Source organism: Penicillium manginii (assembly GCF_028828005.1).
Source record: "Penicillium manginii strain IBT 31320 chromosome Unknown utg000002l:1.0-5564898.0:1.0-5567710.0, whole genome shotgun sequence".
Classification (NCBI taxonomy): Eukaryota; Fungi; Ascomycota; class Eurotiomycetes; order Eurotiales; family Aspergillaceae; genus Penicillium; species Penicillium manginii.
The window spans coordinates 2,893,391-2,911,973 of NW_026643103.1; the positions used below are offsets into that span (position 1 = coordinate 2,893,391).

General features: G+C 47.3%; 12 protein-coding genes across 12 annotated transcripts; 7 read left to right on the top strand and 5 right to left on the bottom strand.

The window, feature by feature from the left end:
* Nucleotides 1–303: 303 nt before the first annotated feature.
* N7533_002341 (dihydroxyacetone kinase 2) lies at nucleotides 304–1,128 on the top strand (the record flags this gene model as incomplete). Its single annotated transcript, XM_057098991.1, has 1 exon — nucleotides 304–1,128. One exon carries the CDS (start codon nucleotides 304–306, stop codon nucleotides 1,126–1,128), a length of 825 nt encoding a protein of 274 aa, XP_056964127.1.
* Nucleotides 1,129–1,355: 227 nt separating this feature from the next.
* On the top strand, nucleotides 1,356–1,925 carry N7533_002342 (dihydroxyacetone kinase Dak1; the record flags this gene model as incomplete). The annotated part of the gene is made up of 1 exon (XM_057098992.1): nucleotides 1,356–1,925. One exon carries the CDS (start codon nucleotides 1,356–1,358, stop codon nucleotides 1,923–1,925), a length of 570 nt encoding a protein of 189 aa, XP_056964128.1.
* Nucleotides 1,926–2,355: 430 nt separating this feature from the next.
* Nucleotides 2,356–4,655, bottom strand: N7533_002343 (uncharacterized protein; the record flags this gene model as incomplete). Its single annotated transcript, XM_057098993.1, has 2 exons — nucleotides 2,356–3,492; nucleotides 3,546–4,655. 2 exons carry the CDS (start codon nucleotides 4,653–4,655, stop codon nucleotides 2,356–2,358), a joined length of 2,247 nt encoding a protein of 748 aa, XP_056964129.1.
* A 2,453-nt stretch (nucleotides 4,656–7,108) lies between these two features.
* Nucleotides 7,109–8,854, top strand: N7533_002344 (MFS transporter; the record flags this gene model as incomplete). The annotated part of the gene is made up of 4 exons (XM_057098994.1): nucleotides 7,109–7,297; nucleotides 7,400–7,673; nucleotides 7,735–8,519; nucleotides 8,597–8,854. The coding sequence occupies 4 exons, from the start codon at nucleotides 7,109–7,111 to the stop codon at nucleotides 8,852–8,854; spliced, it is 1,506 nt and encodes a 501-aa protein (XP_056964130.1).
* A 528-nt stretch (nucleotides 8,855–9,382) lies between these two features.
* N7533_002345 (RraA family protein) lies at nucleotides 9,383–10,185 on the bottom strand (the record flags this gene model as incomplete). Its single annotated transcript, XM_057098995.1, has 3 exons — nucleotides 9,383–9,835; nucleotides 9,886–10,056; nucleotides 10,129–10,185. 3 exons carry the CDS (start codon nucleotides 10,183–10,185, stop codon nucleotides 9,383–9,385), a joined length of 681 nt encoding a protein of 226 aa, XP_056964131.1.
* A 483-nt stretch (nucleotides 10,186–10,668) lies between these two features.
* Nucleotides 10,669–11,637, top strand: N7533_002346 (uncharacterized protein; the record flags this gene model as incomplete). Its single annotated transcript, XM_057098996.1, has 1 exon — nucleotides 10,669–11,637. The coding sequence occupies one exon, from the start codon at nucleotides 10,669–10,671 to the stop codon at nucleotides 11,635–11,637; it is 969 nt and encodes a 322-aa protein (XP_056964132.1).
* A 66-nt stretch (nucleotides 11,638–11,703) lies between these two features.
* N7533_002347 (fungal specific transcription factor domain-containing protein) lies at nucleotides 11,704–12,192 on the bottom strand (the record flags this gene model as incomplete). The annotated part of the gene is made up of 1 exon (XM_057098997.1): nucleotides 11,704–12,192. The coding sequence occupies one exon, from the start codon at nucleotides 12,190–12,192 to the stop codon at nucleotides 11,704–11,706; it is 489 nt and encodes a 162-aa protein (XP_056964133.1).
* Nucleotides 12,193–12,284: 92 nt separating this feature from the next.
* Nucleotides 12,285–13,581, bottom strand: N7533_002348 (fungal specific transcription factor domain-containing protein; the record flags this gene model as incomplete). Its single annotated transcript, XM_057098998.1, has 2 exons — nucleotides 12,285–12,769; nucleotides 12,834–13,581. 2 exons carry the CDS (start codon nucleotides 13,579–13,581, stop codon nucleotides 12,285–12,287), a joined length of 1,233 nt encoding a protein of 410 aa, XP_056964134.1.
* Nucleotides 13,582–13,852: 271 nt separating this feature from the next.
* N7533_002349 (uncharacterized protein) lies at nucleotides 13,853–14,151 on the top strand (the record flags this gene model as incomplete). The annotated part of the gene is made up of 2 exons (XM_057098999.1): nucleotides 13,853–13,905; nucleotides 14,010–14,151. The coding sequence occupies 2 exons, from the start codon at nucleotides 13,853–13,855 to the stop codon at nucleotides 14,149–14,151; spliced, it is 195 nt and encodes a 64-aa protein (XP_056964135.1).
* A 370-nt stretch (nucleotides 14,152–14,521) lies between these two features.
* On the top strand, nucleotides 14,522–15,047 carry N7533_002350 (Dabb family protein; the record flags this gene model as incomplete). Its single annotated transcript, XM_057099000.1, has 3 exons — nucleotides 14,522–14,540; nucleotides 14,598–14,826; nucleotides 14,888–15,047. 3 exons carry the CDS (start codon nucleotides 14,522–14,524, stop codon nucleotides 15,045–15,047), a joined length of 408 nt encoding a protein of 135 aa, XP_056964136.1.
* Nucleotides 15,048–15,363: 316 nt separating this feature from the next.
* N7533_002351 (glutathione synthetase ATP-binding domain-like protein) lies at nucleotides 15,364–16,651 on the bottom strand (the record flags this gene model as incomplete). Its single annotated transcript, XM_057099001.1, has 3 exons — nucleotides 15,364–15,522; nucleotides 15,586–16,421; nucleotides 16,486–16,651. The coding sequence occupies 3 exons, from the start codon at nucleotides 16,649–16,651 to the stop codon at nucleotides 15,364–15,366; spliced, it is 1,161 nt and encodes a 386-aa protein (XP_056964137.1).
* Nucleotides 16,652–16,999: 348 nt separating this feature from the next.
* On the top strand, nucleotides 17,000–18,198 carry N7533_002352 (Ldh family oxidoreductase; the record flags this gene model as incomplete). The annotated part of the gene is made up of 3 exons (XM_057099002.1): nucleotides 17,000–17,011; nucleotides 17,068–17,196; nucleotides 17,257–18,198. 3 exons carry the CDS (start codon nucleotides 17,000–17,002, stop codon nucleotides 18,196–18,198), a joined length of 1,083 nt encoding a protein of 360 aa, XP_056964138.1.
* Between the last annotated feature and the right edge of the window lie 385 nt (nucleotides 18,199–18,583).

Genomic DNA, 18,583 nt, shown 5'->3' on the forward strand with positions numbered 1-18,583 from the left:
ACCCTGTTCAGCTCGTTAAAGAGTGGAGTCTTGCACAGTTATACTAGCAACCTGGACTTCAGCTTTATGAACAGTTTTCTGTTCTATACAAATGCAATCTAGCCAAGGAATACCGAGTCACTATTATTAGTGGCGGTGAGTCTCAACCTTTGGATAAATTCCTGGAATAATTTTAATTTATTTACTTCTATTAGGGGGTAGTGGACACGAACCAACCCATTCAGGCTACATTGGGACAGGAATGCTAGATGCGGCCATTACTGGATCGATAATTGCCTCTCCCATGTGCGCCAAATATACCGCATGCTTGAGCATGCAGCATCCGCAAAGGGCACTCTGATCATCGTTAAAAATTACACTCGGGACAAGCTGAACTTCGGGTTAGCTGCAGAACGCTTTAAAGCCTCTACTGGAAACAATGTCAAAATTGTTCTAGTTGCCGACGATGTATCAGTCGGGCGCTCCCGAGGTATATTGGTCGGTCGGCGCGGCTTAGCAGGTACCGTCCTCATCCACAAGATTGCGGGAGCAGCAACAGAACGAGGGATAGAGCTCGAGGAAATCGCAAGCCTCTGTAGCCTTGTCACGGAAAACATGGGAACTAACGGTGTCTCATTGGGACCATGCAATGTCCCCGGACAAAAGGCTCTGGAAAGACCCCAGCACTGGATTGAGCTTGGAATGGGCATTCATAACGAACCTGCAATTTCGAAATTTCCTCCAGATACCATGATTGATGTGGTCATTGAGAAAATGCTTCACACCATTTTGGATGCCGATAACAAGGAGCACGGATACTTTCCAAATGACACGGGGAAGGAGGGAAACAGCGTTGTTCTGTTAATGAATAATTTAGGTGGTCTGTCAGTAATTGAGATAGGAGCTTTGACTTCGATGGTGACTACTCAATTGAAGACCAGGTACAATATTGTGCCATGTCGAACATATACTGGCGCCTTTTTGACTGCTCTGGATGGACGTGGGTTTAGTATCTCTTTGCTTGACATAGATAGATCCGTCGAGGCTACAACAATACTACTCGGTTTACTTGATGATCAAATCACCGCAAATGAGTGGCCGGGATCGATCCCGGCTAGTGACTGGATGCTATATTCAGAACCGAGATAAGACATGTTCCCATTGGCAACACTGGGACACAGTCTGGCAGAACTGGAAAATATGTCTCTTGTGAGCCCATATATCCATCTATTCAGGTTATCATGACCACAGCATGTTTGCAGGGTAAAGGACTGACGATGCTACACCTGGGAAGGTGATGGGACTATTTCCTCGTAGGTTCTCAGGTCAATTTGGCAGGAAATTATGACCGCGGAGCCTGAAATAACCCGCTATGAATGGTCTGCGGTGATGGAGATTGCGGTACCACTTTTCTCTCCGGTGCAAATGCTATGATGGGGAAAATGGAAAATGGCACTATACCTGTCTCAAACATCGCCAAAGGAATGGAGGTTTTGGCAGAGACTGTAATAGATGCCATGGGCGGTACCTCTGGTGCTATCTATGGCATCTTCTTGTCTGCTTTCGCAGCTGCCATTCTTCAAGGTGAGGAGGAGTCAATGAGCATGAGAATGATGGCAGGTGCTTCTTCGAAAGCTTTATGTACCCTAAAACAATTCACGGGTGCTCGAGTTGGTGATCGTACATTGATGGATGCCTCGATTCCATTTGTGGATGAACTCCAGAGATCAGTCAACTTGAAGGAAGATATCACAGCGTTCGAAGGCGCTGTTGAACAAGCCATCATAGGATGTGACACTACTCGCTCTTTGACTGCCAAATTTGGACGTTCAACTTATGTTAATGATGAACACAATGGTCACTTCAAAAATGGTAACCTTCCTGATCCCAGGGCCTGTGGAGTCGTTGCTGTCTTGACTGAAATAGTCAAAGGAATGAAGAACTAGTTTAGACTTAGTTTACTCTGTTGAACCCGAATGTACTGTGATTTATGCGATATTTGTCTTGAATATTATTTTGATGCCTTTAGTTGCCAGTGGCTTTAGGGGCTCTTTTGTAGAAAACATTTAGGCCAATGCGGGTCAATTTAATTTGAAGTGCCCAGGTGGGCCGTGTCGATGGATTGTCCATCACGAGGCTGATATCTAAATATACCTATGTGATACCCAGGTATATATCTACCTACAGTAGTATGTACAAGCAAACTTTGAATGGTGATAATTTTAGAAAGAATAATCAAGTCATTTATGCCAGTGTTTATAAAATGTGACGAGGGAGAAGATAAAGATAGTGAATTAATATCTAGATATTATATCGTAGTAAGGTCTAAATGCACCCCCGCCAACCCCTTCAAGTTCTCTCTCATATATACACACATCATATAACGCTGATCAAGCCTAACTGAAACCCTGTTTGGGTGCTAACTGGGACAAACTTAAACGAAAGCTCTGAGGACGAGGAAGTGACCTGGGAAGTAAATGTCTGCTGAATCCAGCCACCGACCTTACTTGATGGCGCTTGGAAGGTTTGGCTGTCGGATCCAAGGGTAACAATCATTGACGAGGTTGAAGTGCCCACTCTCCACCAAAATGACACGGTATATGTAATTCCCGAGACGGTGGCCAGTGACTGAGAGAGCGTGTATGTTTGCGGATTATTGCCAACATAATAGAATACATAGGTAGTACCAATTGATGAGCCACTGGCATGCGATATTGCGGCTCCGCTACCTGCGGTCGTCCAGCCAGCGACAGAGAAAGCGTTTGCTACGTCAAAACTTGGATTTTGCACGAGGTTAACCCTATTGATCGCGGTTGCGGTTGCGGTCACAGTTGTGGTGGTAGTCTTCGAGACTTTCTGGGTCACGGTCACGTCGATGGTTGACGTGGTGGATGCGATGTTGGTGATGTCGACTGTGTTGACGACTGTCCTTTGGAGCGTGACTGGTTGAGTGACGGTGACACCGAAGAAAGAAGTTGAAGTAATCGTTGCCACTTCCGTAACGTCTACGGTGGTCGTCGAGGTCTCCGTGATCGTCACGGATGCCGTTTCAGTAGCGGTGACATCAGCAGTTTGGGTAACTGTCTGGCTGGATGTGATATCGACTGTCTCCGTGTTGGTCTGAGTCGTTGTCAGATCAGTCGTGGCAGTGGTTGTGACATCCGCCGTGACAGATTCCGTTACCGAAGCTGTTTCTTCGGAGGTAATATCCAAAGTAGTCAAGATTGTCACATCACTCGTCACAGTGGCAGTGACGAGGTCGGTCTCAGTGGTTGCGATATCTACCGTTATGACCAATTCCGGAGTATCGGTCACAGTCGTAGTAGACAAGGACGTGATTTTTGATGTCCCATGAACGGTCAGCGTACTCGTAATATCGGCAGTGATGGTGTTGGTGACCGTCTTAGTCAAGATACTGGGCGCTCTGTTAGTCACAAAGTCGGTTGTCAACTTTGTGACGTAGACTGTATGGGTTCCAGGAGCGTGGGTGTGAAAGGTGATTGTATTAGTAACCTATTCAATCAATTAGTATATGGTATGCAAGACTCCAGCGAGACCGAGCGTACTGTAGGCTTTGCGACTGTCTTCGTAGTATATGTCGTTGACAGCCACTTCTCATTCCACAGGAAAGAGCATGCGCTTGAAAGATGACTATCGTGAATGTTTCTCAAGGCGGAAGGAGTGGGTAGCGCAGCACGTGCATTGATCTCGTCCCTTTTGACTGGTTCAATAGTTACTACAGCGGTTGCAGTGACAGTAAAACCATCAGTCTCGACGGAGGTGACTGTGGCAGTTATATAATCGGTCTCCGTAGCAGAGAGCGTGTTAGTAGAAGCAATGAAGTCGGTCTGAATAGTAGTCAGAGACTGAGTATCGGTCGTAATCACATCCACCTCTTGAGTGGTTTTAGATGAGATAGTGTCCGTCGCCGTTGCAGTGGCGGTATCCGTAAAAGAAATGGTTGTGGTCTCAGTATGGTAGTTTGTGATAGTGTCAGTTGCGATATCGGTGTAAAGATTGGTGAAATAACTGGTTGCATAGTTTGTGATGAATGATGTACCATAGACTGTCGCATATTTGGTGATCGTATTTGAGAAAGTCTCAGTAGTAGTGTCCGTGAAGAGCTCGAAGATGGTGGCAGTTGTGTCATCAGTAATTGCCTGGGTGACAGTGTTCGTGATAAACTCAGTCACAGGCCTCGTGATTGTTATATAGTCTGCCAAAGTCAGGAAGACGGTGGAAACATCCGCGATTGTAGATGTGGATAGATCTGTGATTGTCAAGGGCACGGTTCGAGTCAAAGTCGATATTGCATGAAGAGTGGTGGTAGCCGGGTACTCCGCAAGTGTCGAGGTGATCCCCCGGGTGGTCGTTCTTGTCACCTCGCGAGAATGACCGGTGATAGTGTCTGTGATTTTGACGGTAGTTGGCATTGGAGTCACCGTCTTAGTTCTGGTGGTAACTTCAGAACCGTGAATGCGTTCGCGACAGAAATGGCGTCCTTCAGGACATTCTTCAATCAAACGAATGATTTCTTTGAAGGGTCCCTCATGCCAATTGGATGACGCCGGCTGGTCATGCTTGACGGGACAAGATTCGCCATGGTTCTTCGCAGGCAGGGCTGCAGTGGTGGCTGCGCATGTCAATGCCAACCATAATGCCGACCTCCACAACATGATGAGTCCTCGCAATTTGACAAGGAGTAAACGATAGGACTGTGAAGAAATCTCGTGCTAGTACTTGATGGGGGATGGCTTTATATGCATATCGACGAGCGTGAGGCCTCCATGGGTCTCACTCGAGTGGAGTAAAGATGGTGGCCGAAAAACCTTCGAACATTCCAGCTTCGGGGGGGACTCTGCCAACTTCCAAGGTCCAAGGTTGAAAGTATACATTTCAAAGCGAGCTGGTAAGCCAATACCATAGGTTCTCAACAAGGCCATAGGCGAAAATGTGCTGGCTTGGAGGAAGCTAGTCTCCAGTCTGGCCAAGCTTCGAGGTGTTCGTCCTAAAAGCAGCCACAGGGGGCGATGGTGTGGCGCACACTAAGGGGCACTATGGAGACCTGGCTGCAGATGGGTCACTTTTCTGGGTCAGGAACCCAACTTGAGGCAACTTGAATGGGAGACGAGGAGGACCCTCCACTAAGGTCGCTTAGATTGGCCGAAAAGGCTAGAAACAAGGCACCTGAGTCTACGGAGTACTCCGTAGGGATCTCCGGAAGGAAGACCTTGCAACTTTACCCCATCCGTTGGATGTCCGACCAGAAAGGAAAACGATTTGTTTTGCCACTCGGCTAGATTCACCTATCCACGTTTTTTTTATCTTCGTTTCCTCATTATACCGCGAATTTGAGAATTTTCATCGGAAGTTAATGCCCAATGAGCAAATTTACTTTTCAACCTCCTTTTGCTTATTACAGTACCTAGTTGAGCATCCCTGATTAGTCACTGACTAATTACCGATCATGGACTAACTAGTTAGTTAGTTAGTCTTCATTCACATGACTCTGCTTAATGACTAACCTTGATTCCGTGCTGACATCTACTCTCTGAACTCCAGAGATCAGTCAATTCAAAGGGATAAAAGGCTCGGGCAGAGTTAGTTTGTTGTGTTGGACCCGAATGCACTGTGGTTTACACGTTTTTGTTCTGAATATGATTCCAACTTGAAGGTTTTCATGCCCCATGGCCTTTACTAGCTGCCAGTGCCTTTAGGGATTACCTTGTAGCAAAGTCGACGGAGATTCCCTCCAATATATTTTCATGCAGGACCTCGGGACTCAGAGATCGTCATGTGCCCAGGTGGGCTAGTAGTATTTCTAGGATCAGTACAATCTTCACATATCGATTTACTAATCTTCTTTCAAGTTCAAGTTTGCTTCAATATTCCCTGAGGCTCCGAATCTACTAGTACTAGTACTACTAGTAGACCCGGATGGATCCGAACTAAATATACCCGCGCTGTCTTCAAGTTCCAAGGTCGGACTCCTTCAAGTTCAAGTTGCCCGGGTGCGCGGCGGTGTGTAGCGCCGTCAAGAAACACCTGACACTGGCAGCTGCACCAACACCTAGGTATCTAAGAAGTAGTATCCTCAATTAGGAGTAAAGTCGTTGTTAGAGTCGTCGTGAAAAACTACTAGTATCTGCCTTATGAATCATCGTGAGAATTTGCCATACAAGTCCCAAAGATGAGGTCGGTACCCAGGTGGCAAGTAACTAACATAAAGCTCTGGTAACTGGTAACCCCCCTAAGTGATGAATTGCTTTTAGCAGAGGAATAATCATATTTTAGTGGAGCATGGAAACCAGGAAGTGGTGCATATATGCGAATATCTAGGAGAGTGAGGCTCAGAAGGCCAGCTGAAGTGTCTAAGGCAATCGTGCCTGAAGCCTACTAGTACTATACCCCATGAGTGCGTTTGTGAATCTTTAAAGTGTATTTACTGATAGTAAACATGATGTATTGACCGTTTTTATTTTTGGATATTTCTTGAGAACGGCCTACAATATGATTAGATTCAGCATGTTCCAATCTACCTTTCGAATCAATCAATCCGTTTACTGGTTGTCATTCGATTACTCGGGTTAAGCAGGAAATAGAAGGGCTACTAGAATATTCATAGTCCTGCTAGTCAATCATTTAAGGCCGGAATATTTGCAGGCTGATTAGGTAGAATTTGCAAGATTGGACGGCCACGGATCACTGCCGTCACGGAGTCGGGCTCCGTCCGATGATGGCACGGGAATCGACAAGACGGCAGAGAAATGTCCACTCGAGGACAGAGGAGGTAGTTTGAGCTCCAGGGCTTGCTCCGCATTCCAAGGGTTTGCCTCCAGATCCCCACATTACCCCCGTGGGGTGATGCTTTCAGGTTTAAGTTCCACTCATGTTAGTGCGTCTGCATGCCGAGCCTGCCAGTGGGCTATTAGGAAATTACTCAATATATAAGGCGGACCTCAGACGCAGGTCTTGATTTTTTCAATTACTGAGCTACTCAGGGACTAGGTGTACCTCGGATTTCCTTGACTGCATTTCCCCCATCCATAGTACTACTGATACTAGTACCCTGCATCAAGTTATTTTCCAAGGCTATCTCTTCTGAAGGAACCTTGGAACCCTTCTCAAGATGTCAAATGAGGCTAAACCTATGGCCGACTTGAAACATGTCGAAGGCTTCGAGCATAATCGGCTGGTCGAAGCCCGGCAAATGAGCCCAGAGGAGCTCCTGGATGCGGAAAAGTCATTGAAAAGAAAGCTTGACATACGTCTCCTTTTTTGTGTTTGGGTGATCTTTGTGCTGAATTATCTCGATCGGGTATGTTATTTAGTTCTGCTGACTTCAAAAGAAGAAGAAGAAGAAGAAGAAAATAGGTATTACCTATATTTGAGACTTAGTACTAACAGTAATTATCTATAGAACAATATCTCAGCAGCAAAAGTTGCGGGTATTTCACACTCGCTCCACATGACTAGTACCCAGTATGCTACAGCTGTGGCAATTCTATTTGCTGGGTATGTCTTGATGCAAATCCCGTCAAATATTTTCCTTACCCAAATTCGACCATCGATCTATATTCCATGTGTTATGGCTATCTGGGGTCTACTGTCTGCTCTTGTTGGAGTCGTTCATAATTATTCTGGGTTATACGCTCTCCGCTTCCTATTGGGATTTGTTGAAGCGGCATTTTATCGTGAGCTCCCTCATCTACATCTTCACAGAGCCGACCTGAGCCATCACTAACCTCTAGAAAGCTGGTGCACTGTTTCTCATCTCTTCATGGTATAAACGAAAGGAAATGGGCGTGCGTAGCGCAATTCTATTCTCCGGATCCCAGCTTGGGAGTGCTTTCTCGGGCTTGATTGCTGCTGGTATCCAGGACGGAATGGACGGTGTTAGAGGCCTCGAATCATGGCGATGGATCTTCATAATAGAGGGATCCATTACAGTTTTCATTGCACTTTGTGCCGTATTCATCCTCCCTGACTGGCCTAGCAACACCCGCTGGCTGACCCCCAAAGAGAGAGCGGTTGCCGAATGGCGTCTTATTTCAGATGCTGGGCAGATCGATGAAGACGATGGAAACTGGAGCTACGGATTCAAGAGAACCTTCGCTGATTGGAGGATTTACATATTTGCCTTGACTTTCCTGTTCATTCAGGTTGCCAGTGCAACATCTAATTTCTTCCCTGCCGTGGTCCAGACGCTCGGGTTTGGTCGAGTCAATACGCTTCTCTTGACAGTTCCGCCTTATATTGTTTCCCTGGTAGTGACGATTCTCAACAACTTGTCAGCCGACAGACTTGAGAACTCTTCTTTCCACGTTATGTGGCCGTTAGTAACTGCAATTGTTGGGTTTGTCATCGCTGCTGCGTCGATCAACACCGGTGCTCGTTACTTCGCAATGATCCTCATGGTAGCTGGTGGCCATGGGGCTAACGCAGTTCTCGTTGCCTGGACACAAAAAACCATGCTTCGCCCCCGTATCAAGCGGGCAGCATCGGTTGCTTTCGTTAACTCTCTTGGTAATTGCGCACAAGTAAGTTGAACTCCGTTTGGCCTCGAGACTCTTCTTTCATTTGATATCTGGCAGTGACTAACAGTTATGTCCCATAGATATTTTCGTCCTATCTTTATCCCGACAGCAGCGCTCCTCGTTACGTGCTGGCCATGTCGGTTAATTCGGCATTCTGTTTAGGCGCAATTGCTCTCACTTCCTTCATGCGCTTGGTACTCCTTCGAGCTAATAAGCGACTGAAGAATGGAGAGACTACGGTCGCACAGGAAATGAAGGGTGAGAGTCAGGCTGAGGTCCCTGGTCTCGAGGAAAGTGAACGTACTACACGCCGTGAAAATTTCAGATTCATTGCGTAGTTGGGTGCAGCTCCCTATCTTCTTCTTCAGTAACTATTTGAGCCAGGCAAGTAGACTTTGCTTAGTTTACTCTACAAGTCGGAATAGTATCTCGGTGAATGCTTCGGGGACTTACAACTCTCTGAATATGATCATTCTGTGATTGAAATAGTAACAAGTGACAAATTTGTCAATCTAAGTCAGAACCTTTGTGTCCGAAGTTTTTTTCGGTCACTCAACGCAACAATAACACTGGAACCGACGTATTGGTATACCTTAATATAAATCTACCTACCTAGGTAGGTACCTAGGTATCGAATTACTACCACCACCACCACCACCACCACCACTACTACTACTACTACTACTACTACTACTACTACTACTACTACTACTACTACTACTACTACTACTACTACTACTACTACTACTACTACTACTACTACTACTACTACCGTAATCCAAATCTAAACTACCTAGTAGGTACAAGTCCTGAAATACCCACTTGGGCAAGTCTAATTATTTGAAGTGAACATCTCACTACCAATCTCAACGACCACGATACTCTTTGAAAACATCCTGCACCGATCGACCAGCCTTGATGCCCTCCGCACACTTTCTATCAGCTTCCGCAATTGCAGGAATCGCCTCAAGAGCTTCCTCGGCAAGGCTCTGTGGGAGACGAACAACACCGTCTGCATCTGCTATAATGTAATCCCCTGGATTGATCCATGCATCTTGGTTCTCGGAATGAAGACGCACTGGCACATTCACCTCCGAGGGTCGGCAGACCTCGCCCCCTGCAGTAGTACCAACAGATTTGGCAAATAGAGGGAACCCAAGAGATCGATGCTCATTGATATCACGGACTCGACCATCAATGACTACACCAGCCGCACCAAGCGCTTGGGCACGTAGGGTCATCAGTCCACCATAAACTGCGTTCACCTGGGGTAGAGGCTGGGAGATGAAAACTACACTGCCAGCGGGGATTTGATCAATCTTGAGAGATTGTTAGTATATTTCTTGGCCTGGTGAGTCTCTGAACTTACGTAATTTCCTTGAAGCTTTGGTGATGCCTCGTCTGATTGGGGGACAAATTTGACAGTGAATGCTCGACCCACAATCTTAGTTTCGCCGGCTTGGAACTCTGGTGAATACATGGTCAACCCCTCAAGAAAGCCTCCATTGGGGCACTTGAGCTTTGAAAGACCATCTGCTACCTATTAAGGTGATTAAGATCATCGGTCAGAATGGCTCCCATGTACGATTCCGGAACTACTGTTCTAACTTACATCGCAGGCGCCCCATTCTTGCAGGCGTTCAATAATAGTAACTGGATCGGCGGGCATTTTGATAAGTTTGCAGTGAGTTGTAACTTGAAGAAGTAATGAAACGGAACAGGGCTTGTGACCTATATGTCTCAACTTTGAATGTAAGTGGTCAACGGGTACCTAGCATGCCACGGGAGGAACGGCAATTCGAGGGGAAGTTAGCGTTGTGGGACTGTCGGATGGAAGCCGCCCGAGCTTCGCCTGTTAGCCGACGACATGAAGAAGGCCGGACCGAGAGACCGTGAAACCTTGGAAGACCGTGGCCCGATGTACACTCAACAGAGAAGCGACAATGCAGATTAAGCTTTGCTATCATAAATAGCTATCTTGGTATGTAAGGAGGGCAACCGTACGTCGTCAGCTTTCTATTGGCAAGCAGCAATCGTGATTGTTTTTCCGTGAGATACTAGTACATCTACAGGGAGACCATAGTGGGTGATGAATTTCATACTAAGGGAATAATATGCTAAGACATCTTCATAAAAAAGACACTTCTATACCATGGACACCGGAAGAGACGGATCTTCTCTTAAGAGAGTCCCAGTTGCTGCATGGGACACTCATCACCATATCTTCGAGCCAGATCGCTTCCCCTTCGCTGAAGGTCGACATTTCACTCCCTCTCGGGCATCTTTTGAGCAGCTGAAGAGTTTCGAAGAGTCGATTGGGGTAGAGCATGTTTGCATCGCCCATGGTTTTTCCTATGGTGCAGATTGCACCTCGCTGCTTTATTATTTAGAGCGCTTCGCTGGTCATGCGCGAGGAATCTGTGTCTTGGATCTTGATACTGTAACAAATGAGTTACTTGATCAGTATCACACGGCTGGTGTTCGTTCCATTCGTCTAGACTTTTTCCGCCACAATGCCATTGACAGCGTTGATGTGCAAGCTCGTCTGATGAAACAGACAGCTGAGCGGTTAGTTCAGTGGGGAAAGCCTGGTTGGAGCATTCAAATTCAGCAACCCCATCTTGACTTCTGGCCTCGCCTAAGCGAAGTGATTCGACAAAGTCCAATCCCAGTCGTTGTGGATCACTTCGCCCTCGTTCCAGCGAGCAGCTATCGACTCAATGACGACACTGCGAATATTCAATCTGACTCTTTCCTCAGTGTGGATGAGCGACTTGGACTTGACGCACTCTGTCAAAGTCTTTCAGGGGGTAATTTATGGATCAAAATTTCCGCCCCATACCGAGGCTCGAACCTTGCTCCTGAATACTCTGATTTAGAGTGGCTCGTGCGCCGTCTTGTCCATGCCAATCCAAGAAGAGTACTATGGGGAAGTGATTGGCCCCATACGCAGCGTCATAAAGACCGGATTGGAAAGAGCGCAACAAGTGAAGAATCATTCTTGCAGATTGATAATAAGGCGTGGATTGAATCACTGAGTCGTTGGATGTCCGAAGAAGAATGGAGGCTGATGTGGGTCGAGAATCCCGCCACGCTGTATGATTATCCGATTCAAAAGTAATTCACTTGGATCAGATAATTTCATTACTGCTTTCATTACTCATCTCAGGTCTATAGGACCCCCAAATTAAGGCTGGTTGCTATTGTCTGTAAAGTCTTCCAACCAGCCCAGATCAAACAGATCCCGCAGGATCCCAAGCTCATCAATAAGGGCGTTCCCTCCGCCAGGCAAAGCCATATTGCCAGCGGATCTATCAAAATCCGCATCTGTGGTCGGAGCGATCCCGAGGTTTCCATCTGGCCATTCTCCGAAATTAGTAGCCTGTGGATCTCCCAAGCCTTCGTAGAGATCTTTCGTGGATTTGATGAGTCTCTCTAACTTGCCACTTGCTTTTAGTGCCACTGACCAGGACCTACCCAGTATTGTGAGTAGTTGGTGAGCCTGTTCAACGCGATTCATACAAGCATCCAATGAGTCATTTCCTCGACAAAGCGGACAGGACCATAAGTAGTAGATCACGGTAATTGAAGCAACAAAAATAGTATGTGCTGTAAGCCAAGAGAAATCCATATTCGAAAATCTCTGTAGCTCGGCATAGGTGGCGATAATTGACATTGCGCTTGTAAAGCTTGCTTGAGTGGCGTCGAAGCTTGGATGCGGATTCTGTGGACTTGGACGATTGAGAAGCATAATACATTGGTGGTACTTCAGTTCAAGTCGCTGAAGCGCAACCCCGAGAGTGCATTAGCAGAGCCAATGATATGATTTTGTTGATGGTTCTGGGCTTCTTCCAATAACGCAACGCAGGAATTCTGGGCTTCCTTCCGCCATGAGCTCAAGTCTTGGGGCCAGGGAAACCTCTTCGGTGAACGCGAAACTCGATAGAGCATCAGCTTGATTTCTGCAATGATACGATCAAAACGAAGAGAGTAGATGAATGCAGTATAAGGTTCTGGCGCTGATACCGAGCCTTGGCTGGCCGTATTTGTTGATTGCCATTCCGTCGCTCCTGATTCTACCTCTAAGTTGCCATCAAATCCCGGGAATCCACGGTCAATAGCCTCATCTCTAAGGGTGAGAGGACGACCAAGAACAACGGTAAGAGTTCGATCCATAGAGTAGGCAGACCAGAAGATTGCGCTTCTGAGATGTCGAATCTTACGTTGGTTCGGCGTGTCATTCTCCCAGTTATCTAGAATTTTGTCAGCAAATTCAAATGAGATCATAATAATGTTGCGAAGAATCGAGAAACGAACAGTTGTCTTGCCGTTGTAGCCCCAGGTCCAAGCAGCTCGCGATGATGGTATGCACTAGGTACCACGCATTCAACCCTTCTGGGCAAAATAAACTATGTTGTGCCAGCAGTAGAAGAATTTGAACACCTTCTATGCTTTCGTGTAGGTTCATTTTTGAGGCGAATTTCATGCCCTTGCCAAATAAATCCTGAGATGGAAAAGTGTTTCCCAGCTTGTATTCCAGGAACCTGGCACCAAGAGACAGGACCAAATAGACCTGTGCAAGTGCAATAGTCAACGGAAGGCGGCAACCCCACACTGACGTCTTGCTAAATTGAAACACTTGTTTGGATAGCACATGAAACTCCTCTTGTGAGATAAAAGGATAAAATGTTGACATGCCGAAATAGACTTCCGCATATTGTTGGTACTCAGCCATCGATGGGAGCTCAACACGCGGAAAGTCGTTGTTCCCATATTGCTGGGCCGTCTCACCGCTGGCCTGTTCATTCTCTCCACACCGTGCATACGATAAGGGTAGTCCTTGGGACTGAGGTACGCTTTCGTAAATCAACCGGGCAAAGGTGACGCCGGAGGATGGTCCCAAGTATTTGGGATCAAGCGCATTACCCAGAGATAAAAGACCCACTTCATGTACAATAGGCTGGTCACGCGTTATTTGGCTAGAGCTCGATCCTGCTGGGGATGGTACGGCTGCCTCGTTGATTAAACTGTTGCTCCTAGGGCCGTTGACCAATGGGGGCTGCATTCGGTCTATACCGAAGTGCTGAACAGCCGACGGGGAGAATTCAGAGTACTGAGGTAGCCCTGGTCTTTGTCGCTCTGCATGCTGATGCATATCAGGGGCTCCATAATTTGGCTGCTGGGGGGGGCTGCTGGAATTGAGATTCGGGGCCGCGAGTCTCGGTCAAAGTCGCCGATTGGGATCTTGTCCTAGCGGAATTCAGGCACGGCTCGCTGGAAACTGTATTTAGTGAAGCTTGGCCGTTCTCCAGTTCTCGTACCCTATTTTCGAGATAATGAACTCGACTGGGAGTCCATATCAGATCAGTAACAGATCGGGAGACCAGTCGTAAGACTGGACAACATGGCACGATCGACTAGGAATTGACCTACTTTCGGGATATTGCTGAATCGGACCTTCCCTCGAAACATTCCGCCCCCGCTCGGGTACAGTTGGAGCAAGCTGGAGAAGCTCCGTCACAACGTACCTTGCGCCGCCGGCATCGCAAACATGCGAGGGGACGGCGTCGAGCAGGCGACCCAGCAGACCTGGCAACTGCCGAATCCGACATATGACGAGAATCCTGATAGCTAATGCGATAACACGCTATGGTTATTTTACTGCACGGAGTTCATAAATGTCGTGTCGTCGTGGACAAGTTGATGAGCATTGTAGGTGAGAGAGGACGACGGATGTTGCCGACCGCCCTCGGCTGTTCCCCGTGGCTTCCGGGCCGATCTTCAGATAGGCCTATTCGGGCCTTTGGAATAAACAAACAGGGACGCGAATCCTATGAAATATAGGTAATCTTAGCCCCCAAAATCATCCCTGGGCCTTTTCTTTCCATCATCCACTGGATAAGTGCCGAAAACATTCCATCAGAGTGAAGGTCGCATCATCCATCTCATTCCATGTACCCGCCATTTTTGATCATTCCCTACAAAACTACCAATTCTTAAAAGAAATGACTATCGTTCATATGGGTAACTTGTTGATACCTATTTCTATTATTAAGAAACAGTCGACTAATGGATGAAAAGTGATGTTCAAATTTCGCCCTGAGGTCACCCAGGAGCACAAAGATACCTTTGTTCGGGAGCTGAAGACGCTCAAGAACTTGGATTGCGTGAAAGGTCACCGGTTGGTCGTCGGAGGGCCCTCTTTGACCGATCCAATTGAAAGAAGCAAAGGTTTTGAAATCGCCTTGTTGAGTCTTCATGAGAATCTAGGAGAGCTAGAAAAGTATCAAGCTAGCAAGGAGCACCACAGGTTCGAACCCCAACTTCGTTTCGGTATGTATTATTATTTCAGCTGCTAACATTATGACCAGGGTAACAAGCACATACATGTTTCCCTATAAAGAAGACCTGGTGCGGTACGACTTTGAAGTTGGCGCGGAGGATGAATGGATGTGGAATTTCCCTGCTAATGAAGTCGACGGCGCCAATGGCATCAATGGCACGAACGGCGTGAGCAACAACTATCAATAACTTCGTGTATCATCAGTATACGTTATAGACACCTTGAACTTGAAACAAATGTAGAGAGGCTTCGCATTTATTTTGAATTCTCGAATTCCTTCCACAAGTAGTTAGCAGCAATTGAGGTTGCTGGACTTATCACCAATACTGACACGATCTCGAGTCTCCTGATCTATGACTATAGTATACCTTGGCTAGTAATTCATTCTCATGCATGGTTGAATTCTAAATTGACTCAGTTCTGATAATCTACCTGATTTTTCCAAAAGTCCATTTAGGTAATATGACACTCTGCTAATCAAATCCAAACACAATTTTCATTTGCCTAGAAAGGGCTACGATATGCACGGAATTTACTCAGCTGTGTAGCACAGGCTAGAATATTCTGAAGAAGAGTACCGTAGTCCCAGCCCATCGCAGACGCTGCCATTGCAGTCAAGCTCGCTTGGTCCTCTCGTCCGGGTCGCCCTGGGCCAGTCATATTCTAATAATTGGTTAGCTCAATTTTCTATGAAATATCTTTTCTGTTTTCGGGATTTAGACTAACGGGTTTCATATTAATGTCGAATAGAGCGAATTCGGAGGCTTCGTGGAATCTTCTCACGTCGATCCGAATGGGCGCAGTAGCTCCAATCAGTGCTGCGACCTTAACTCCTTCATCCATGATTTTGCGGTAAGCAGGATCTTCCATGTCCTTGTCGGTGACAACACGGGAGTTAGCCACCACAGCTACTACGCCATTGTACGGTGCGATGCCATCCATGTGGTTAAACCTCGAGACTGGAAGCATACTCCAATATTCTGGTCGTCCGGGTGATGGAGGCATAATAGTCAGAGTGGCCTCTTCACCTGCGAGATACTCCTCAACCATAACGACCGGTGACTCGTCGATCAACTGGAGAATGTGCTCTTTTAATTCCACTGGATTTTCACAAAGTTTGACGCCGTGGCTTCCGCGACCACGGATTGGCTTTCCGACAACGGGAAATCGGTCAATTGATCCAACGACCTCATCAATATTGTACAAGCCTTGTACAAGCCACGAACGGGGCAGAGTATAGCCACCCATCTCTCTTAGCTTGCCATTTAGGTAGGCCTTGTCATCGAAATTCTGAACCATTGCCGGAGGTTGGCCAACGACGTAGAGATCAGATGCGTGTGGGGACAGCTTTTCGGACTTTTCTAAGGGGTGCGAATCGAATAGGATAGTGTTTGCCCAAAGATGTGTCGCCCCTTTGTCCAAGGCGGAGCAAATGCCTTCCTCACTATCAGAGAAACACCAATCCTCATTTTTATAAACATCTGGCGAATTGGCTGGAGTGATTACGCCCAATCCCTTTGACTGGAGCGTATACGCAATATCAGCGCCAGAATCTTGATAGCCTAAATCCATTTAATCAGCACCCATTTATATCCTTCGTCATGGCTGGTCTTCTAGCTTGCTTACCACCTGGCTTTCTGGGCTTTCTAACACCATTGATTACTGGTGGCTCGATATCTTGGAACAGCACAGACACTGCTGGAGCGCGAAATGACTGGCTGTAGAAACGGCGACCCGCAAGGCGCATGAGCTGGCCGACACGCGCATATCCCGTGGGCACCGAAAGCGGCATATCGAGATTTGTAGTGACAGAACAACAGTAGAAGAGTGAGGAGGCGGTCGAGATAACTCAGAGTCGGAGAATGCAGACTGTGTGAAACAATTCAGGCCATGTTTCCCTTGCCAGGCGAAATCGTTGTAGATGGAGGCCCGCGTCGGCGTCGGCCCGAGCCCGTGTCCTAAACTCCGCAATCAGGACCCTCGGCTACGACCCGAACTTTCGGTGGCTAACCGCGCACCGGTCTCGGTGGTGAGCTTCGCATAAAGTAATTAAGGACCAGCTTCACAGCTGTCAAGGATTGAATTCCAAGGTTTTCACAGTCAATCTCATCCAAGTATATTTTGAATTTCAGGATTCACGATGGCCTCATCTGTGAGATGTCGCTAAATACCCAAGCTAGGGATTCTATATGCTGAGACCGGATATAGGCTCGTTACTACGCCGATCCTTCGGCAGCAACCAAGTTTGCTACGGAGCTCCTTGAGAAATGCGGACTTTCCTCGGAAGATGCCAAGTCCATGGCAAAATGCCTAGTATTGGCAGACGTTCGTGGCGTAGTAAGTCCCGTGCGTTCTTAGCTCCCAGGATGATCTGCGTCTGATAAAACTACCCACCAGGACACTCACGGCCTAGCCCGACTACCTCAATACTTGGACCGTGTTAGCAATGGCCGCGTCAATGCAAAGCCTAATTTCAAGTTGACAGAAAAAACGCCCGTGGTCGCTCACCTAGATGGCGACAACGGCTTCGGCTTTGTAGTCGCCACTCGGGCCATGGAAGAAGCTGCGAAGCGTGCTGAGATCTATGGTATCGGGATGGTTACCGCAAACCACTCCAACCACTTCGGCATGGCTGCCACATATGTTCTCCAGGCACTCGAAAAGGATATGATTTCTTTGGTCTTTACCAACTCCGCCAAGCAGATGCCTCCATTCGGTGGCAAGGAGACGTTACTGGGAATTTCGCCATTCGCAGCCGGCGCCCCGTCAAACACCGAAGTCCCTTATATCCTGGACATGGCTCCGTCAGTCGTGGCAAAGGGCAAGATTCGAAAGGCTGCTCGTCGTGGTGAGTCTATTCCTCTCGGGTGGGCCTTGGACGCAGAGGGAAACCCTACGACCGACGCGGAGGTCGCGTTGAATGGCAGCATGGCCCCGATCGGTGGCCCGAAGGGCTCGGGTATCGCGATCCTCATGGATATCATGTCGGGTGTACTTGGTGGTGCAGCCTTCGGTGGTGAGGTCGGTGATCAGTATAAGGACACCAAACCCCAGGATGTTGGTCATTGCTTTATCGCTATCAAGCCCGATGTCTTCCTCTCCACCGATGACTTCAAGGCTCGCATGGATACTCTGGTCAAACGTGTGCACAGCGCGACTCCTGCTCCAGGCTTCGACGAGGTACTCTTCCCGGGTGAACCAGAGCACCGTCTTGGCGTTCAGCGCCATCGGGAGGGTATTCCATATGCAGAAGCTGAGAAAGAAATGTTTGTTGACACTGCTAGGTCATATGGGATCGCAGAGCTGGTACTTTCGGCTGCTCCGCTGTCTCTTAACTAAAAGTGGTTCGGGTTGCATCAAGGCTGAATTTCTTCATTGATGGCCGTTTGTTGTAAATATATGACTCTAGAATGAAAGAAAGATTACCTAGGTAGTAATAAAGACCAACTTGAACGATCGTATTACTAGTATTCCAGTTCCAATGTTATTGAGAGAGTCCCCATGGAAAGTACCTTGCTATTAAATTATCCATGTGGGTTTTGATTACTATTTCTCTGGCCTCCAGCCAAGTTTAAAACCATACAAGATTCTATTATCACATACATAGTTGCGTGGGGCGGGATGAGTTGGGGATCGGCGCGAATGCCGAGCCTGCTATCCCAGGGTGTCTATGAGCGAGCTTGTTTTTGAAAATAAGTTGGTAGATCGAATTCAAGATCTTAGG